Genomic DNA, 16,922 nt, shown 5'->3' with positions numbered 1-16,922 from the left:
CACTCCATTCGATTCCACTCTATGTAAATTCTATTACTACTACTCCACTCCATTCTATTCTACGTACACTCTACTACTACTCCACTCCATTCCACTCCATTCTACTACTACTCCACTCCATTTTATTCTACGTACACTCTACTACTACCACTCCATTCCATTCTACATACACTCTACTACTACTACACCACTCCACTCCATTTGATTCCACTCTGTACTCTCTTCTACTACTACTACTCCACTCCATTCTATTCTACCTACACTCTACTACTACTCCACTACATTCTATGTACACTCTACTCCTACTACTCCACTCCATTCGATTCCACTCTATGTACACTCTACTCTACTACTACTCCAGTCCACCCTATCCTATCCCATCCTATCCTAAGGCGAGGATTCCGCCCAACCCAGCTTGCCCTGTGAACGCGCCCCCTTTCGGAACTCTCCTTCCACCCGAGTCGTCTGAACGGAGCCGGCGGGGTCTCCAGCACCGCCCACCGGGCAGCCGGGAGAAGTCACACCGAGCCGGTGCTTCCTCCAGGCGGGCCGGGCGCTCGGGGTTGAGCCGGGACAGGAGGCGGGGACCGGGGCCGGCCGAGGGCGGCGCGTCCGGCCGGGGAGGCCGGGCAGGCGGAGGCCGCTTCGCCATCGCCATCGCCCCGTCCGGAGCGGCGCGGCAGCAGCAGCAGCAGCGGGGATCATGTCCGGCCGCGGGAGCGGCGCCCTGTCGGAGCGGAGCCCGTTGCTGGCTTATCGGCTGTGCAGCAGCTCCTCGCTGGAGCCGGACGAGGCGTCCCCGGCGTCCCGCAAGCTCTCCACCTTCCTGGGCGTCGTGGTGCCCACTTTGCTCTCCATGTTCAGCGTGGTGCTTTTCCTCCGCCTGGGTGAGCCGGCCGGGGAAGCGGGAGGGAGGGAGCCCAGCCAGCCGCCGCGGGTGGGACGTTTGGCCTCGGTTCCTTTTCTTTAGGCCAGGCTTGGGCTGGGGGCTTCGGGGCTCCGAGGCAGGACGGGGTTGAGGGGGTCGTGGGAATGCATGTTGGTTAACCTGGGGTGGGGGGCGGGGGGGGAGACATTCAGCGTGTCTTGTGATTCGGGCTAGAAATAAAGTTCAGTGTGTCTTGTGAATGCAGCCTGGAAGGAAAGTTAAGCGTGTCTTGTGAATGCAGCCTAGAAATAAAGTTGTGTGTCTTGTGAATGCAGCCTAGAAATAAAGTTCAGAGTGTCTTGTGAATGCAGCCTGGAAGGAAAGTTAAGTGTGTCTTGTGATTCAGCCTAGAAATAAAGTTAAGCGTGTCTTGTGAATGCAGCCTAGAAATAAAGTTTTGTGTCTTGTGAATGCAGCCTAGAAATAAAGTTTAGTGTGTCTTGTGTATGGAGCCTGGAAGGAAAGTTCAGTGTGTCTTGTGAATGCAGCCTGGTTATCCTGGAAGGAAAGCTTTGGTGTGGCCTGGTTATCCTAGGAGGGGGGGGAGGGTTAAGTGTACTGTGGGGATGTACCCTGATTATCTTGGAAGGAAAGTTCAGTGTGTCTTGTGAATGCAGCCTAGAAATAAAGTTGTGTGTCTTGTGAATGCAGCTTGCTTCTCCTGCAAGGAAAGCTCAGCCTGTTGTGTGAATACAGCTTGGAGGTTTTTTCCCCCAACATAGACCATCACCCTGTCCTTCAATGGCTGGGTGGACTGAACATTCACATTTGAACCACTATAAGTCCCAGGTATTTGCCACACGTTAAATGCATAAAACAGCTTGGTTATTCTAAAAATAATAATAATAATAATAATAATTCAGTGTATCTTGCGAATGCACCCTGGAAGGAAAGTTCAGCGTGTCATGTGAATTCAGCCCGGAAATAAAGTTAGGCGTGTCTTCTGAAGGCAGCCTGGTTCTCCTGGAAGGAAAGGTCAGCGTTTCATGTGAATACAGCTTGGTTATGATGAAAAAAAATAATTCAGAGTGTCATGTGAATGGCAGGAAAGTTAAGTTTTGGTGTGGCCTGGTTATCCGTGGGGGTGGGGGCGGGCGGGGGGAGGATTTAAGGGTGCTGTGGGGATGTCCCCTGGTTATCCTGGAAAGCAAAATTGAGCGTTTCGTGTGAATGCTGTCTGGTTATCTTGGAAGGAAAGTTAAAACATGTTGTGTGAATGCGGCCTGGTTATCCTGGAAGGAAAGTTAAACATGTTGTGTGAATGCGGCCTGGTTATCCTGGAAGGAAAGTTAAAACATGTTGTGTGAATGCGGCCTGGTTATCCTGGAAGGAAAGTTAAACATGTTGTGTGAACGCAGCCTGGTTATCCTGGAAGAAAAAAAAGTTAAGCTGTCGTGTTTAATTCAGCTTGGTTATCCTGGGGAAAAAAAATTAAGCCCTTTTGTGCGGGTGCAGCCTGGTTTTCCTGAAAGGACAGTTCAGCTGCCGTGTGAATACAACTTGGTTATCCCGAAAGGAAAATTCGGTGGATTGTGTGAATGCAGCCTTTTTTTTTGCATCCTCAGCAAAAAAAGTTAAGCGTGTTGTGGGAATTCAGCCCAGTTAACTTTGCAAAGAAAGAGGAAGTTGTGGGATGTGATCAGAATTGGTGATTCAGATATCAACGCTTTGGCCTTTCCTTGAGGGGGGGGGGGTTTCAGATAAACCAAAAATGGACTTTCTAACATGGACCAACCAGGGAGCCATATCTTCCTGGCCTGTTGTACAAATGCTGGCTGGGGAATTCTGAGAATTGAAGTTCACAGGTCTTCGAGCTGAAAAAACATTATCCTAAAGCAGTGTTTCTCAACCTTGGCCACTTGAAGATGTCTGGACTTCAACTCCCAGAATTCCCTTGGCCACTTGAAGATGTCTGGACTTCAACTCCCAGAATTCCCTTGGCCACTTGAAGATGTCTGGACTTCAACTCCCAGAATTCCCTTGGCCACTTGAAGATGTCTAGACTTCAACTCCCAGAATTCCCCAGCCAGCTAATGCTGGCTGGGGAATTCTGGGAGTTGAAGTCCAGACATCTTCAAGTGGCCAAGGTTGAGAAACACTGTCCTAAAGGCCTGTATGGCTTTTAGACGTGGCCAAGACGCTGAGCGGGTCGATCAGAAAGCTCGTCAGTTCCGCGGTTCGAATCCCTGGTGCCACTTAATGGAGTGAGCTCCCGTGACTTGTCCCAGCTTCTGCCCACCTAGCAGTTCGAAAGCAGGTTAAAAAATGCAAGTAGGAAAACAGGAGCCACCTTTGGTGGGAAGGGAACAGCGTTCCGTGCGCCTTCGGCGTTGAGTCATGGCGGCCACGTGACCACGGAGACGTCTTCGGACAGCGCTGGCTCCTCGGCTTTGAAACGGAGATGAGTAGCACCCCCTAGAGTCGGGAACGACTAGGACGCATGTGCGAGGGGAACCTTTACCTTAAAGGCCTGAGTCTAGAATGAAGACAAATCCTGGCTAATCAATAAAAATGCTAGGCTTGGCTAACCTTGCCAAGACTGCCAGCCAATCCTCCGATTTTAAATAAGAAGCATTACGGGAATTATTAATAATAAATTAGTTATTTATTAAATTTATACCTCAACCGCTTTCCCCTCTAGGCAGCTTACAGATTATTTTCCAAGCATTTTCCCTGCCTCTGGCAAACAGAGGAGGGAGAAAGTTAAAAGAAAATCCCAATTCCCCAAGAAGCTAGATTTCTGAAAGCAGTTTGTTTGGGAAGGCAGTGGATATTAGTGCTCTTAAGTACAATTTTCCCATTTCCAGGATATAAGTCAGTGGCGTATCGAGTATTGAGTCATCTTTTACCTTCAGGCTGCTGTCTGTCTCACGCTGACTTATAATAATTACCTGGGGTTACTAGCATAATCATTTCATTCTTGAAATGGCCTGATTGAATAGCTATGTAATTTTAAGCCAGCCAGAGGTTGGACTAAATGATCTCCCAAGTTCCCTTCCGATCTATACCTTCTGCAAATATTGTTGTTAGTCGCAAAGTCGTGTCCGACCCATCGCGACCCCATGGACAACGTTCCTCCAGGCCAGGCGTGGGTTCCTGCCAGTTCTAAGCTCTTCTATAAAAGAGGTTCCCCAAATCTACCGTACCGTTTAGAACCTGTTCCAGCTCCCTCCCCCCCCGTCCGCACATCATCAAGATGAAGAGCGAGAGGAGGAATTCTGGGAGTTGAAGTCCACAAGTCTTAAAGCTGTCAACTTTGAACACCCCTGGGGTTTTTTTTCCCTAAAGGGTTAGGGGTGCAAGGGTCTGGCAAGTATTTATGACGGTTGGCCTGTCCCCCTTTTGCGACCTTCCGATAAGCAAAGTCAATTGGGGAAGCCAGATTCACTTAACAACGGTGTTACTAAATTAACAGTGGCTGTGATTCACTCAACAACTGTGGTGAGAAAGTTCGTAAAATGGGGCAAAACTCACTGAACAGCTGCCTGGCTCAGCAACTGAAGTTTTGAGCTGAATTGTGGCTGTGAATTGTGAGCTGCCTGTAATCTGTCACACAACAACCCTGTGAGGTGGGCTGGAGAGAGAGAGGGAGGAAGGAAAGGGGGGAGAGAGAGAATGAGAGAGAGATAAACAAAGAAAGAGAAAGGAGGAAAGAGAAAGGAAGAAAGGGGGAGAGAGAGAATGAGAGAGATAAAGAAGGAAAGAAAGAAAGAAAGAAAGAAAGAAAGAAAAAGAGGGAGAGAAGGAAGGAAGAAAGAGAGAGAGAATGAGAGAGAGATAAAGAAAGAGAAAGAAGGAAAGAGAAAGAAAGAGGGAGAGAGGAAAGGAAGAGAGAGAATGAGAGAGATAAACAAAGAAAGAGAAAGAAGGAAAGAGAAAGAAAGAAATAAAGAGAGGGAGAGAGGAAAGGGAGCGAGAGAGAGGGAGGGAGAGAGAGAGAGAGAGAACTTATGACCACAATTGAGTTTTGGTTGCTAAGCAAGTGTTATTAAGTGTGTTTCACCATATTTTACAAGTTGGCCACGCCCACCCAATCACATGACCGACAAGCCACACCTACAAAAATAGGCCATACCCACAAAATAAGCCACGCCCATAGAACCAATAGTAAAAAAAACTTGAAACCCACCCCTGGCATTCAGTAGCTAAAGGAGGAAGAACTCAGATGCTTGACTTACAACGACGCTGAAAAAAGTGATTCACTTAACATCCTAACTCTTGCTTAGCAACAGAAATTCTGGTTCCAAATGTGGTCGTACATGGAGGACTACCTATACATCCTAAGTCTTAGAGATCCAGTTTGGCCTAATGGTTAGGACACAAGGCTAGAAAGCAAGCAATCGTGAGTTCAAGATCCACCTTAGGCACAAAACCCAACTATAGGTGACTTTGGGCCAATCACCAGGAGACGGTGAGTTCTAGTTCTGCCTTAGGCATGCAGGCTGGCTGGGTGACTTTGGGTCAGTCCCTTCCTCTCAGAGCTGGGCCCACCTGCTGTTGTAGGGAAAATAGGAGGAAGGTGGGTTGGGTAGGTTCCCCACCTCGACTTATTTGTAAAAATAATGAAGGCGGGATATAAGTGGATAAAATAAGTAAAATGAAAAATAAAATCACCCGATAGAACAAAAGATTTCATGGTAACAATAAGCAAATAAACGAAATAAAAAAAATAAAATTGCCCCATGGAACAAAATTGTTTAATAGAAAATGAATGAATGGATCGATGGATTGATAGATACAATAGATAGATAGATAGATGATAGATAGATAGATAATGGATGGATGGATAGATGGATGGAGTGATAGATAGATAATGGATAGATGGATAGTGAAAGATAGATGATAGATAGAGAGAGAGAGAGAGAGAGAGAGAGAGAGAGAGAGAGAGAGAGATATGATAGATAGATAGATAATGGATGGATGGATCGATGGATGGATAGATACAATAGATAGATAGATAGATGTTAGATAGATGATAGATAGATAGATAGATAAATAGATAGATAGAGATAGATAGAGATAGATGAGATAGATAGATAGATGATAGATAGATGATAGATAGATAATGGATGGATGGATAGATGGATGGAGTGATAGATAGATAATGGATAGATGGTGATAGATAGATAGATGATAGATAGATAGATAGATAGATAGATAGATAGATAGATAGATAGATAGATAGATAGATAGATAGATAATGGATGGATAGATAGATGATGGATGGATAGATGATGGATGGATAGATGATGGATGGATAGATGGATGGAGTGATAGATAATGGATAGATGGATGGATGGATGGATAGACAGATAGATAGATAATGGATGGATAGATGGATAGATAGATAGATGGATAATGGATGGAGAGATGGATAATGGATGGATAGATAGATAATGGATGGATGGATGGAGAGATAGATAGTTAATGGATGGATAGATGGATACAGTGATAGATGATAGATAGATAGATAGATAGATAGATAGATAGATAGATAGATAGATAGATAGATAGATAGATGGGAGTAGGAGTGTGGGAAGTGAGAGAAGGAAGCTCCAGACTCCATTCTTTGGAATGAAGTTTCTTTTCCTTTGGTGTTGATTAGAAGGACAGCTTGCGGCTTGGCTCACTTGCTTGAGCTCTCTGATGTAATTTGCTCAGCCAAAAATTATCATTTTCTTCTTCTTTTCAGTCTTTGCTGATCGATCTACGCTGTTTGCACAGGGCATGACACGATAGGATAAGGGTTTAGGACTTTCAGCTTTGTCTCTGTTGAATTCTCTGCCTTCTTTCACATTTTGTCAAAGTTTGGGAGGGTTTTTTGGGCCCCCATCTGGTTTGGCCGTGCAATGGGATTGCTTTCGGTTCCTTCTTTGCACATGGGTCTCAGTTCCCCTTTTCTGAATGCAGCGTCAGCCTCACACGGCCCCTTCAAAGGAATTGCTGGAAGTTAATTCAACTTGAGGCGAACTTCAGAATTTTGCATTCTTAGCTCTTCGGTTTTTCACTGGGAAAAAAAAGCAACTTTCTCTTAACTTTTGCGAAGAGAGTTAGGGGTGCACAAAACAGCCAGGGAAATAAAATGTATTATTTGAAATAAATGCAATCAGTTCTCGACTTACAACAGTTCGTTTAGTCGCCGTTCGAAGTTACAACGGCACGGGGGGGAAAATGTGTGTTTCAGACTTACGACAGCCGCAGCATGCTCACGATCAAAATATTTATGACGGTTGCAGTTGATTGCGTGATCAACTTTCGAGACCCTCTGGCAAGAAAGGTTAATGGGGAAGTCAGATTTACTTAACAACCATGTTACTTACGTACCAACTGCATTGATTCACTTAACGACCGTGGCAAGAAAGATCCTAAATGGGGCGAAATTCACTGAACAAACAGCAGCAAGCTTATTTTCAGGGGAGAAAATACGCGCTCAAAAGCCCGATTGGGCTTATTATCCGGAGAGGTTTTATTTTCGGGGAAACAGCGTCCCTGTAATAGAGGCCATCTGTAACACATACAAATTAGAGAATTTCAGGTTCCTTTATTTCAAATTCTGATTTATGGAATCGAAGCGGAGTGCTTTTTTCCTTCCTCCAAAGTCTCATTCAAGTCATTCGATTCTTTAATTAATATATTTACAGGGTTTTCTCCAAAATTGGACTGGCTGGCGATTTCTTCTGAATGTTCTTTTGTGTTTCCAGGTTAATGCATAACTCCTATGATTGCTTAGTTGTTATCCCCCACCCCTTAAAAAAAAAAAAGATTGGCACGGTATTGCTGTGATTTCCAGCGGATGGGAAAAAAACCTCTAAATGAGGAACAAAGTTGATGTTAGCGTAAATGATTCAGTCACGCTGTTCGTTGCGTAACTACTTTTTATTTTCCGTCACGTTTTCGGTTTCATTTTGTAAGATTCCAACAGTTTTCCCCCGAGCCACCAAAATGCCAAAACGAGGGAGGCTCAAAATGAGGCTTGCAAAAAATATCAGCTTTTATTGATAGCCATAGCAAAAGCTGGGTGACGAAACTATATCCAAAACTTACAAACAAATGCATGGAAGGAATAGCCGCCCCCTGCAAGAGAGGCTCAGAGTATTAAAAAGAGCTGAGGTGGCGCAGTGGTTAAATGCAGCACTGCAGGCTACTTCAGCTGACTGCAGTTCTGCAGTTCGGCTGTTCAAATCTCACCGGCTCAGGGTTGACTCAGCCTTCCATCCTTCCGAGGTGGGTAAAATGAGGACCCGGTTTGTTGTTGTTGGGGGCAATATGCTGACTCTGTAAACCGCTTAGAGAGGGCTGAAAGCCCTATGAAGCGGTATATAAGTCTAACTGCTAAGTCTAACTGCTATATACCTTTTAGGCAGATAGAAGCAAAGTTTATCCAATCAGAGACCAAGAATCGTTACCAGCGTGATCTTTAAAGCGTCCTTTTGTTCAAGCTCCTCTCTCTGTCTATCTTATCTGTGGAGTATCCCTATAGCCTTGTGTTTTGGGGTGGCTGCCCCCATTTGTCAAGTTGTTTTTCGGCAGAATGCTTTAAGGACTTATGAGCCAGGAAAACTCCCTAGTTTGGTTCCCTTTATCCGTGGGGCCTGATATCCCCGTGTAACAATTTCTTCTATGTTTTCAAGAATGTGCCTAGCTTTGAAGCCAAGAATGGAAGCGAGACGCAGCAGTGAGATAACATTTGCAGTCCAGTATTAAGGTTACAATTTGCTAGGCTAATTTCTGACAGTCTGCAATAATATAAGCAGAAGCAAATATTGATTCATATTGATTCATATACTCCTTCAATTTGAAACGCAATTCTGAGCACCTTTGATAGGAAGAAACTGAATTCAACAAGGTTGCACCACGATAACTGGGCCTTGTGTTCAGGTAGTCCTCGACGCACAACCTTGTTCATTTAGCGACCGTTCCAAGTTAACAACGGCACTGAGAAAAGGGACTTATGACCGTTTTTTTCACACTTACGACCTTGGGAGCAGCCCAAGGCTCACGTGATCAAAATTCAGACGCTTGCCAACTGATTCATACTTATGATGGTTGCTGTGTCCCGGGGTCACATGATCCTCTTTTGCGACCACCTGACAAGTAAAAATCAATGGGGAAGCCGGATTCACTTAACAGCCGTGTGACTCACTTATCGACAGCAGTGATTCACTTAACAGCCGCGGCAAGGAAGGTCGTAAAATGGGACAAAACTCATTTAGCAACGGTCTCGCTTGAAAACAGACATTTTGAGCTCAATGGGGGTCATAAGTTGAGGACTAGCTGTAGTCAGTGAAATGGCCTGCCTCCTGCTGGAGGTTTTCATGAAGAGACGGGAGAGCCGTTTGTCTGACATTGGACGATGACTCTTGCTTGAGCAGGGGGTTGGACTAGAAGACCTCCAAGGTCCCTTCCAACTCTAGGATTCTGGGATTTTTTAAAAAATTATTTTAATTTTATCAATTTCATATATACGTTCACAATTATATGATCTCATAACTGTTATTAATAATATGTATTTATAACAATTTTTCCCTACTGTTGACAATATACTTGAAGATGGCTTTTTTAACATCCCATAGATCCATCTTATCTTACAACGGTCCTACTTCTTCTTCCCTCCCTCCCTCTTTCCTTCCCTCGTTTCTTCTCTCCTACTCCCCTTCCTTCCCTCCCTCCTTCCCCTTCCCTCCTTCTCTCCTTCCCTCCTTCCCTCCTTCCTTCCTTCCCTCCTTTCTTTTCTCCTTCTCTCCTTCCTTTCCCCCTTCCTTTCCTCCTTCCTTCCCCCTTCCTTCTCTCCTACATTCCCTCCTTCCTTCCCTCCTCTCTTCTCTCCTTCTCTCCTTCCTTCCCTCCTTCCTTCATCTGGGAATTTATAACTGCAGGACGTTGTTGACCAATTCCCTTTTCAAGCTTTCTTTCCTCGTGAGGGTCAGAATGCGGCGTCTCTCTCAGAAGAGGGCAGAATTTTGGGAGAAAATTCTGATTTTTCACGAGGAAGGAAGTGGTTGGTTTGGGTCCCCCCCCCCCCCAATCCTTTCTTTGCTGGCATGCACACAACTGAACTCGCCCCGCAGGGATCCTTCCAGAAACAAGGGCTGAGTCAAATGTTCAAGGGGCCCTTGTTAAGTTTATAGGTGGCGCAGTGGTTAAATGCAGCACTGCAGGCTACTGCTAGATCAGCAGTTCAGCGGTTCAAATCCCACCAGCTCAGGGTTGACTCAGCCTTCCATCCTTCCGAGGTGGGTAAAATGAGGACCCAGATTGTTGGGGGCAATATGCTGACTCTCTGTAAACCGCTTAGAGAGGGCTGAAAGCCCTATGAAGTGGTATATAAGTCTACTGCTATTGCTATTGCTATATAAGCCACATAGGTTGACTGGGGTGACTTTGGGCCCATCACCAGGAGATGGTGAGTTCTAGTCCCTCCTTTGGTATGAAAGCCAGCTGGGTGATTTTGAGCCAATCACCAGGAGATGGTGAATTCTAGTCCCACCATAGGCATCAAAACTGACTGGATGACTTTGGGCCTATCACCAGGAGACTGTGAGTTCTAGTACCAGCTTAGGCATGAAAACCAGCTGGGTGATTTTGAGCCAATCACCAGGAGATGGTGAATTCTAGTCCCACCATAGGCATCAAAACTGGCTGGGTGATTTTCAGCCAATCACCAGGAGACAGTGAGTTCTAGTCCCACCATAGGCATCAAAACTGGCTGGGTGACTTTGGGCCTATCACCAGGAGACTGTGAGTTCTAGTCCTGCTTTAGGTATGAAAGCCAGCTGGGTGATTTTCAACCAATCACCAGGAGACTCTGAGTTCTATTCCAAGTTTAGGTATGAAGGCTGCCTGGGTGATTTTGGGCCTATCACCAGGAGACAGTGAGTTCTAGTCCCTTCTTAGGTATGAAAGCCAGCTGGGTGATTTTCAGCCAATCACCAGGAGACTAGTCCCAGTTTAGGTATGAAAGCTGGCTTGGTGACTGAGCCAATCAGAAGAGCGTGAGTTCTAGTCCCACCTTAGGCATGAATGACTTAGGTCAATCTCTGTCTCTCAGCCTGACCCACCTCACAGGGTTGTTTTTGTAGGGAAAATAGGAGGAGGAAGGAGAAATGAATATGTTTGCTTCCTTGAGTTGTTTATAGAAATAATAAAGGCAGGACAGAAATAAAATCAGAAAAATCTATATATAACTACTAGGGTGTCTCCAAAACCTTGCCACTGCATTCACACGACCCCTTAAGACTGATTGGGGTTCAGCATGGCTTGTGTTCTGGTGAGGTAGCATTTTGCAAGAAGCCAAATATTTTTAATCTGTGGTTTAGTATAGACCAGTGTTTCTCAACCTTGGCAACTTGAAGATGTCCGGACTTCAACTCCCAGAATTCCCCAGCCAGCGAATGCTGGCTGGGGAATTCTGGGAGTTGAAGTCCGGGCATCTTCAAGTTGCCAAGGTTGAGAAACACGGATGTAGACTGTAAACTTAGGACATGGATTGATTCAGTGCCTGGGTTCAATGTGTTATTTGAACTCTTACTGTGTGAATCCATAAGAAGCAGCAGAGAGAGTGACAGCTGCCAGTCGATTCCTTTTGACTTCCTGGAGGCAGAGATGAACATTGGCAGGTTTCTCTCCTCAGTTCAACTCTAGATTCGGCCAAGATTCTCGGTAACACTTGAAAAAATTGCAGATCAGGGCAGGGCTGTTGAGAAATTTCATTTTAAACTGATGAAATCACTTCTGGGGTAAGGCAGATTGGAGTGTGTGTGTGTGTGCCGTGGATGAGGGATTATGGAGTCGGCCACCTCTGCCAGTGAGCAAAAAGTACATGGGTAAGATGGAGGGAGCCATTTCGCCCCTAATATTGACAGCTGTTAATTAGAAAGGAGAGAGAAAACTGGCTGTGTTCACACCAGTGTAGTTTGTTTGTCTGTATGCTGGGCTAAGAGAGTCATATCAACTTGGCCATAGACTTGGAGGACATCCTTAAGATCATCTAGATTAGTATTTCTTTCAAACCTATCCCATTAAGGTGTGTGGACTTCAACTCCCAGAATCCCTCAGCCATGTTGGCTGAGGGATTCTGGGAGTTGAAGTCCACACACCTTAAAGGGGACAGGTTTGACTGGGGAATTCTGGGAGTTGAAGTCCACGCACCTTAAAGGGGCCAGATTTGGCTGGGGAATTCTGGGAGTTGAAGTCCACACAACTTAAAGGGGACAGGTTTGACTGGGGAATTCTGGGAGTTGAAGTCCACACACATTAAAGGGGCCAGATTTGGCTGGGGAATTCTGGGAGTTGAAGTCCACACAGCTTAAAGGGGACTGGTTTGACTGGGGAATTCTGGGAGTTGAAGTCCACACAGCTTAAAGGGGACTGGTTTGACTGGGGAATTCTGGGAGTTGAAGTCCACACACCTTAAAGGGAACAGGTTTGACTGGGGAATTCTGGGAGTTGAAGTCCACACAGCTTAAAGGGGACTGGTTTGACTGGGGAATTCTGGGAGTTGAAGTCCACACAGCTTAAAGGAGCCAGATTTGGCTGGGGAATTCTGGGAGTTGAAGTCCACACACCTTAAAGGGGAGAGGTTTGGCTGGGGAATTGGGTGTGTTCACACCAGTGCAGTCTATTTGTCTGTATGGCAGACTAAGAAAGTCATACTAACCTGGCCATAGACTTGGAGGGCACCCCCAAGATCATCTAGATCAGGTTTTTTTTTCCAAACCTGGCCCCTTTAAAGTGTGTGGACTTCAACTCCCAGAATCCCTCAGCTAACATAGCTAGCTGGGGAATTCTGGGAGTTGAAGTCCACACACCTTAAAGGGGCCAGGTTTGAAATGCACCAATCTATAGCAACCTGTTGTGACTCAGCAGCAGTCTTCTGTGAGTCTTTTCGGGATGCAAGATTAATTATGCAGCTGGGGCTCGTTAGTGGATATTCTGGGGATAAAAGGACAGATGGTGCCACGCCCTAGTTGCAGGAGTCAACGTTTCTTGGTTCGTTCAACATTGATTGATCATCGGTCGTGGTTTATGTAAGATACACTTGGATAAGTGCTTTGTTTGTCTGTAACCCTGATTCGTAGAGACTTTGGAAGAAGTGCTTTGCTTTCGTTTTGTTCAACTTGTGTTGCCGTAAGAAAGATTTGTTTTTCATTCCGTTATCTTCAGGCAGAGACTGTAATTAGGTTTATTTTGGGCTCGAAGCCAGTCTGAGCCGAGAACTGATAAAGAGAGTTCCTTTTAAGTTGTTTGCCTGTCGTCTGTTTAATGAGCGGAGAAGGGGGGACAGAACAGCAACCCCTGAACAGATCAAGTAAGTTCCTTCTATGGCGCCCCCAGAGGACCAATGATTGAATCATTAAAATCAGAGTTCACTCATGCAAGTGGAGTGACACATGGACCCACTGCTCACACGAATGAAGCTGTGCATGTGTATGTGTGCATGCGTGCCTGCCCCTCTCCCCCAAAACCCCACCCCCCACCCCCGCCGCATCAGACCGCCATCCCGGAAAAGTTGGGGAATGCTGGTTTAAATGTTTCTCAAACCATAAATGTCCCCCGTTTCGTGTCCCTACGAAGCGATTCTCAAGAACATCTCATTAGGAAGTTTCCGAGATGATTTCAGCCGAAATCTCTGCTGCTTCTGCTATTATTATTTTTTTTCATTTCACTTTCTTGCTTCACACTTCCTGACATCCAACCCAAAAGCGGAAGTGACAAGTGATACAGCTTTTCTGTCCCCCTTTTTAAACTTTAAATATAGCAGCCGGTGGGCTTCCTATCCTTGCCCCTTTTTACAAAAAAAAAATGGGGTGGGAGTCTCGCGACTTGCCCACCAGCATCCTCTTATACGTAGTCCTCGAACTTACGACCACAGTGGAGTCTAGTCTAGCATTTATGTTGCTGAGTGGATCATTTGGTAAGCGAGTTTTGTCCCCCTCTTGCGACTTTTCTCGCCACAGTTCTTAAGGGAATCGCGGCTTTTGTTAAATTAGTCACACGGTCATTAAGTGAATCGGGCTTCCCCATGGATTTTGCTTGTCAGAAGGTTGCAAAGGGGATCACGTGACCCCCCAGGACTCTGCAGCCGTCATAAATAGGAACCAGTTGTCAAGCATCCAAATGTAACTCAGGGGGTTGATTGCATCGGTCGTAATTGTGAAAAATGGTCACTTTTGTGGGCTAAATTTTTGGTGTCCAATTTCTCCTTTCCTCACCCTGTACTCCTTTAGCTACACTTCTGAAAAGCTTGGAAACCCTTTGTGTACGGGTAGTCCTCGACTTACAAGAGTTCATTTAGTGACCATTCAAAGTTACAACAGCATGAAAAAAAAATGACCCACCCCCCCCACAGTTAACGACCTTTGCAGCATCCCCTAAATTACGTGACCCAAATTCAGATGCTTGGCACCTGGTTCATATTTATGACCGTTACACTTTTGCCACCTTTTGCTATGGGTAAGTCAGATTCACTTAACAACCAGGTGACTAACTTATCAACTACAGTGATTCACTTAGCAAGCGAAGCAAGAAAAGTTAGGCTGCATAAACAGGGGGATAGAATCAAGATCACCTGAAGGGTTAATACCACTTTATAAGGCTTTGGAAAGGCCACACTTGGAATCCTGCATTCAATTTTGGTCGCCACGATGTAGAAAAGATGTGGAGACTCTAGAAAGAGGGCAGAGAAGAGCAACAAAGAGGATTAGGGGACTGGAGACTAAAACATAGGAAGAACGGTTGCAGGAACTGGGTTTAGTTTAATGAAAAGAAGGACCAGGGGAGACATGATAGCAGTGTTCAAATATCTCAGGGACTGTCCCAAAGAAGAGGGAGTCAAGCTATTCTCCAAGGCACCTGAGGGCAGAACAAGAAGCAATGGGTGGAAACTAATCGAGGAGAGAAGCAACTTAGAACTGAGCAGAAATGTCCTGATAGAACAATTAATCAGAGACAACAACTTGCCCCCAGAAGTTGTGAATGCTCCAACACTGGAGGTTTTTAAGAAGACTTTGGAGAACCATTTGTCTGAAGTAGCGTACGGTCTCCTGCTTGGGCAGGGGGTTGGACTAGAAGACCTCCAAGGTCCCTTCCAACTCTGTTATTTTATTGTATTCTAGGTCATAAAGCGGGACAAAACTCACGTAACCAATGTCTCACTTAATATAAATTCTGGGCTCAGCTGTGGCCTTAAGTTAGCAATAGCAATAGCAGTTAGGTTTATATACCGCTTCATAGGGCTTTCAGCCCTCTCTAAGCGGTTTACAGAGTCAGCATATCGCCCCCAACAACAATCCGGGTTCTCATTTCACCCACCTCGGAAGGATGGAAGGCTGAGTCAACCCTGAGCCGGTGAGATTTGAACAGCCGAACTGCAGAACTGCAGTCAGCTGAAGTAGCCTGCAGTGCTGCACTCTAACCACTGCGCCACCTCGGCTCTTCCTGTGGACTAACTGTGGGTATGTCTGTGTGTTGAGAAAAGGAGCTAGCAAAAAAGAAATCACAGTGAGTCATTTTGGATTTCCCATTCGCTTTCTGGGAATCTCCATTGTTTTCTCTTGCCATGAAACCAATCCAAGGTTTTCTTGTTTGTCTTCTGCCCCAACCTCAGGGCTGATGATTAGCCCTGAGGTTGGGGCAGGCCCCCCCATCTCCTGACCCAGGCTGCCTCTGGTAGTGTTAGCATGATCAGCAGCTGGCTGAAACTGTATTCAGCCTTGCAGATTAGGAATTAGGCCTGGTTAATTAGTGGATGGGAGACCACCGAGTGATCCCTGACCTACATAGGCTAGATTGGGAATTCAATTCAATTCAATTCAATTTATTAAATTTATATGCCGCCCTTTTCCCCCCCGAAGGGGACTCAGGGCGGCTCACAACTCGAACCGGGGAGGGGAATACAGACAAAAGATTTAAAAACAACAACATAACAATATATAATTTAAAAACTCACAACAGTGATACCATTCGAGACGGGGGCGACAGCTCTTTAGCCCCAGGCCTGTCGGAACAACCAGGTTTTGAGGGCTTTGCGGAAGGCCTGGAGGAGGCTGGTGAGGGTTCGAATCTCCACGGGGAGTTCGTCCCAGAGGGTCGGAGCAGCCACAGAGAAGGCTCTCCTCCGGGTAGTCGCCAGTCGACACTGGCCGGCGGATGGGATTCGGAGGAGGAAGTCAAAACACGTCTCCCCACGTCAGGTTCAGCTGCATCCAGAGAACCAGCTTGGGTGACTTTTTGGTAAAACGTTGTCTTATCACCCTGGCCTAACCTCACAGGGTGTTGTCGTAAAATAAGATGTGAGTGACCCCTGGCTTTGTCTGTGTCCTTAGAGAAAAGGTGAAATAGAAAAGAGAGAAAAATGTGTGACTCATAAACAACTGGGCTGGCACAGCTGAGCTGCCAAGAGATTAAACTAAAACAGGATGTGCCCAATTTGAATTTTTCTCCCAGCTTGGAACAAAAAGAACTTGATGTAATTATGCAATTTGATCGGTTATAAAGCTCGCAACAGCTTGAAAAGCAACAAAGTTAAGAAGTTGCCAGCCCCTAAAACCAATTTGACTGATCAGATTATCTTCCTTTCCTGCCCAACATAACTCTTTAATTTAAAATTCAATTGATTGGTTTCAGATCAGTAGTCTCCGTCCACTCGGCTCTGGGTCTTTAAAGCATCGGTTCTCAATCTTGGCAACTTTAAGAGGTGTGGACTTCAATTCCCAGAATTCCCCAGCCTGGGGAATTCTGGGAATTGAAGTCCACACCTCTTAAAGTTGCCAAGATTGAGAAACACTGGATTAAAGAAATTTGGGCAATTTATAATTTATTCATAAATCAGTAAATTTATTTTACTAATTCATAATAAGTAATTTATTTTACTTATTTATTTTATTAACTCATTATATTTATGTGCCATCCATGAGAATATATCTCCTCAACAAAACTCCGCACTGGTGATAGGAAGGGCATCTGGCCAGTAAGTACTAAGCTAGCTTCATTCAGT

General features: G+C 45.5%; 1 protein-coding gene across 1 annotated transcript in view; it reads left to right on the top strand.

Moving 5' to 3' along the window:
• Positions 1 to 619: 619 nt before the first annotated feature.
• Positions 620 to 16,922, top strand: part of LOC106555386 (solute carrier family 12 member 9-like) — a 120,486-nt gene continuing 104,183 nt past the window's right edge. Inside the window, exon 1 of the mRNA XM_087725076.1 lies at positions 620 to 887. Within this exon, the coding sequence (XP_087581202.1) occupies positions 704 to 887 (184 nt within the window). The 5' untranslated portion in view covers positions 620 to 703. The remainder of the gene's footprint in view (positions 888 to 16,922) is intronic.

The sequence above is a fragment of the Thamnophis sirtalis genome, unplaced genomic scaffold (genome assembly GCF_051295495.1).
Source record: "Thamnophis sirtalis isolate CommonGarterSnake01/CBP01778 unplaced genomic scaffold, rThaSir2_p1.2 scaffold_11, whole genome shotgun sequence".
In the NCBI taxonomy this organism is placed as follows: Eukaryota; Metazoa; Chordata; class Lepidosauria; order Squamata; family Natricidae; genus Thamnophis; species Thamnophis sirtalis.
Note: the sequence above shows the minus strand (reverse complement) of the source record. Positions and strands in the feature narration are given on the sequence as shown.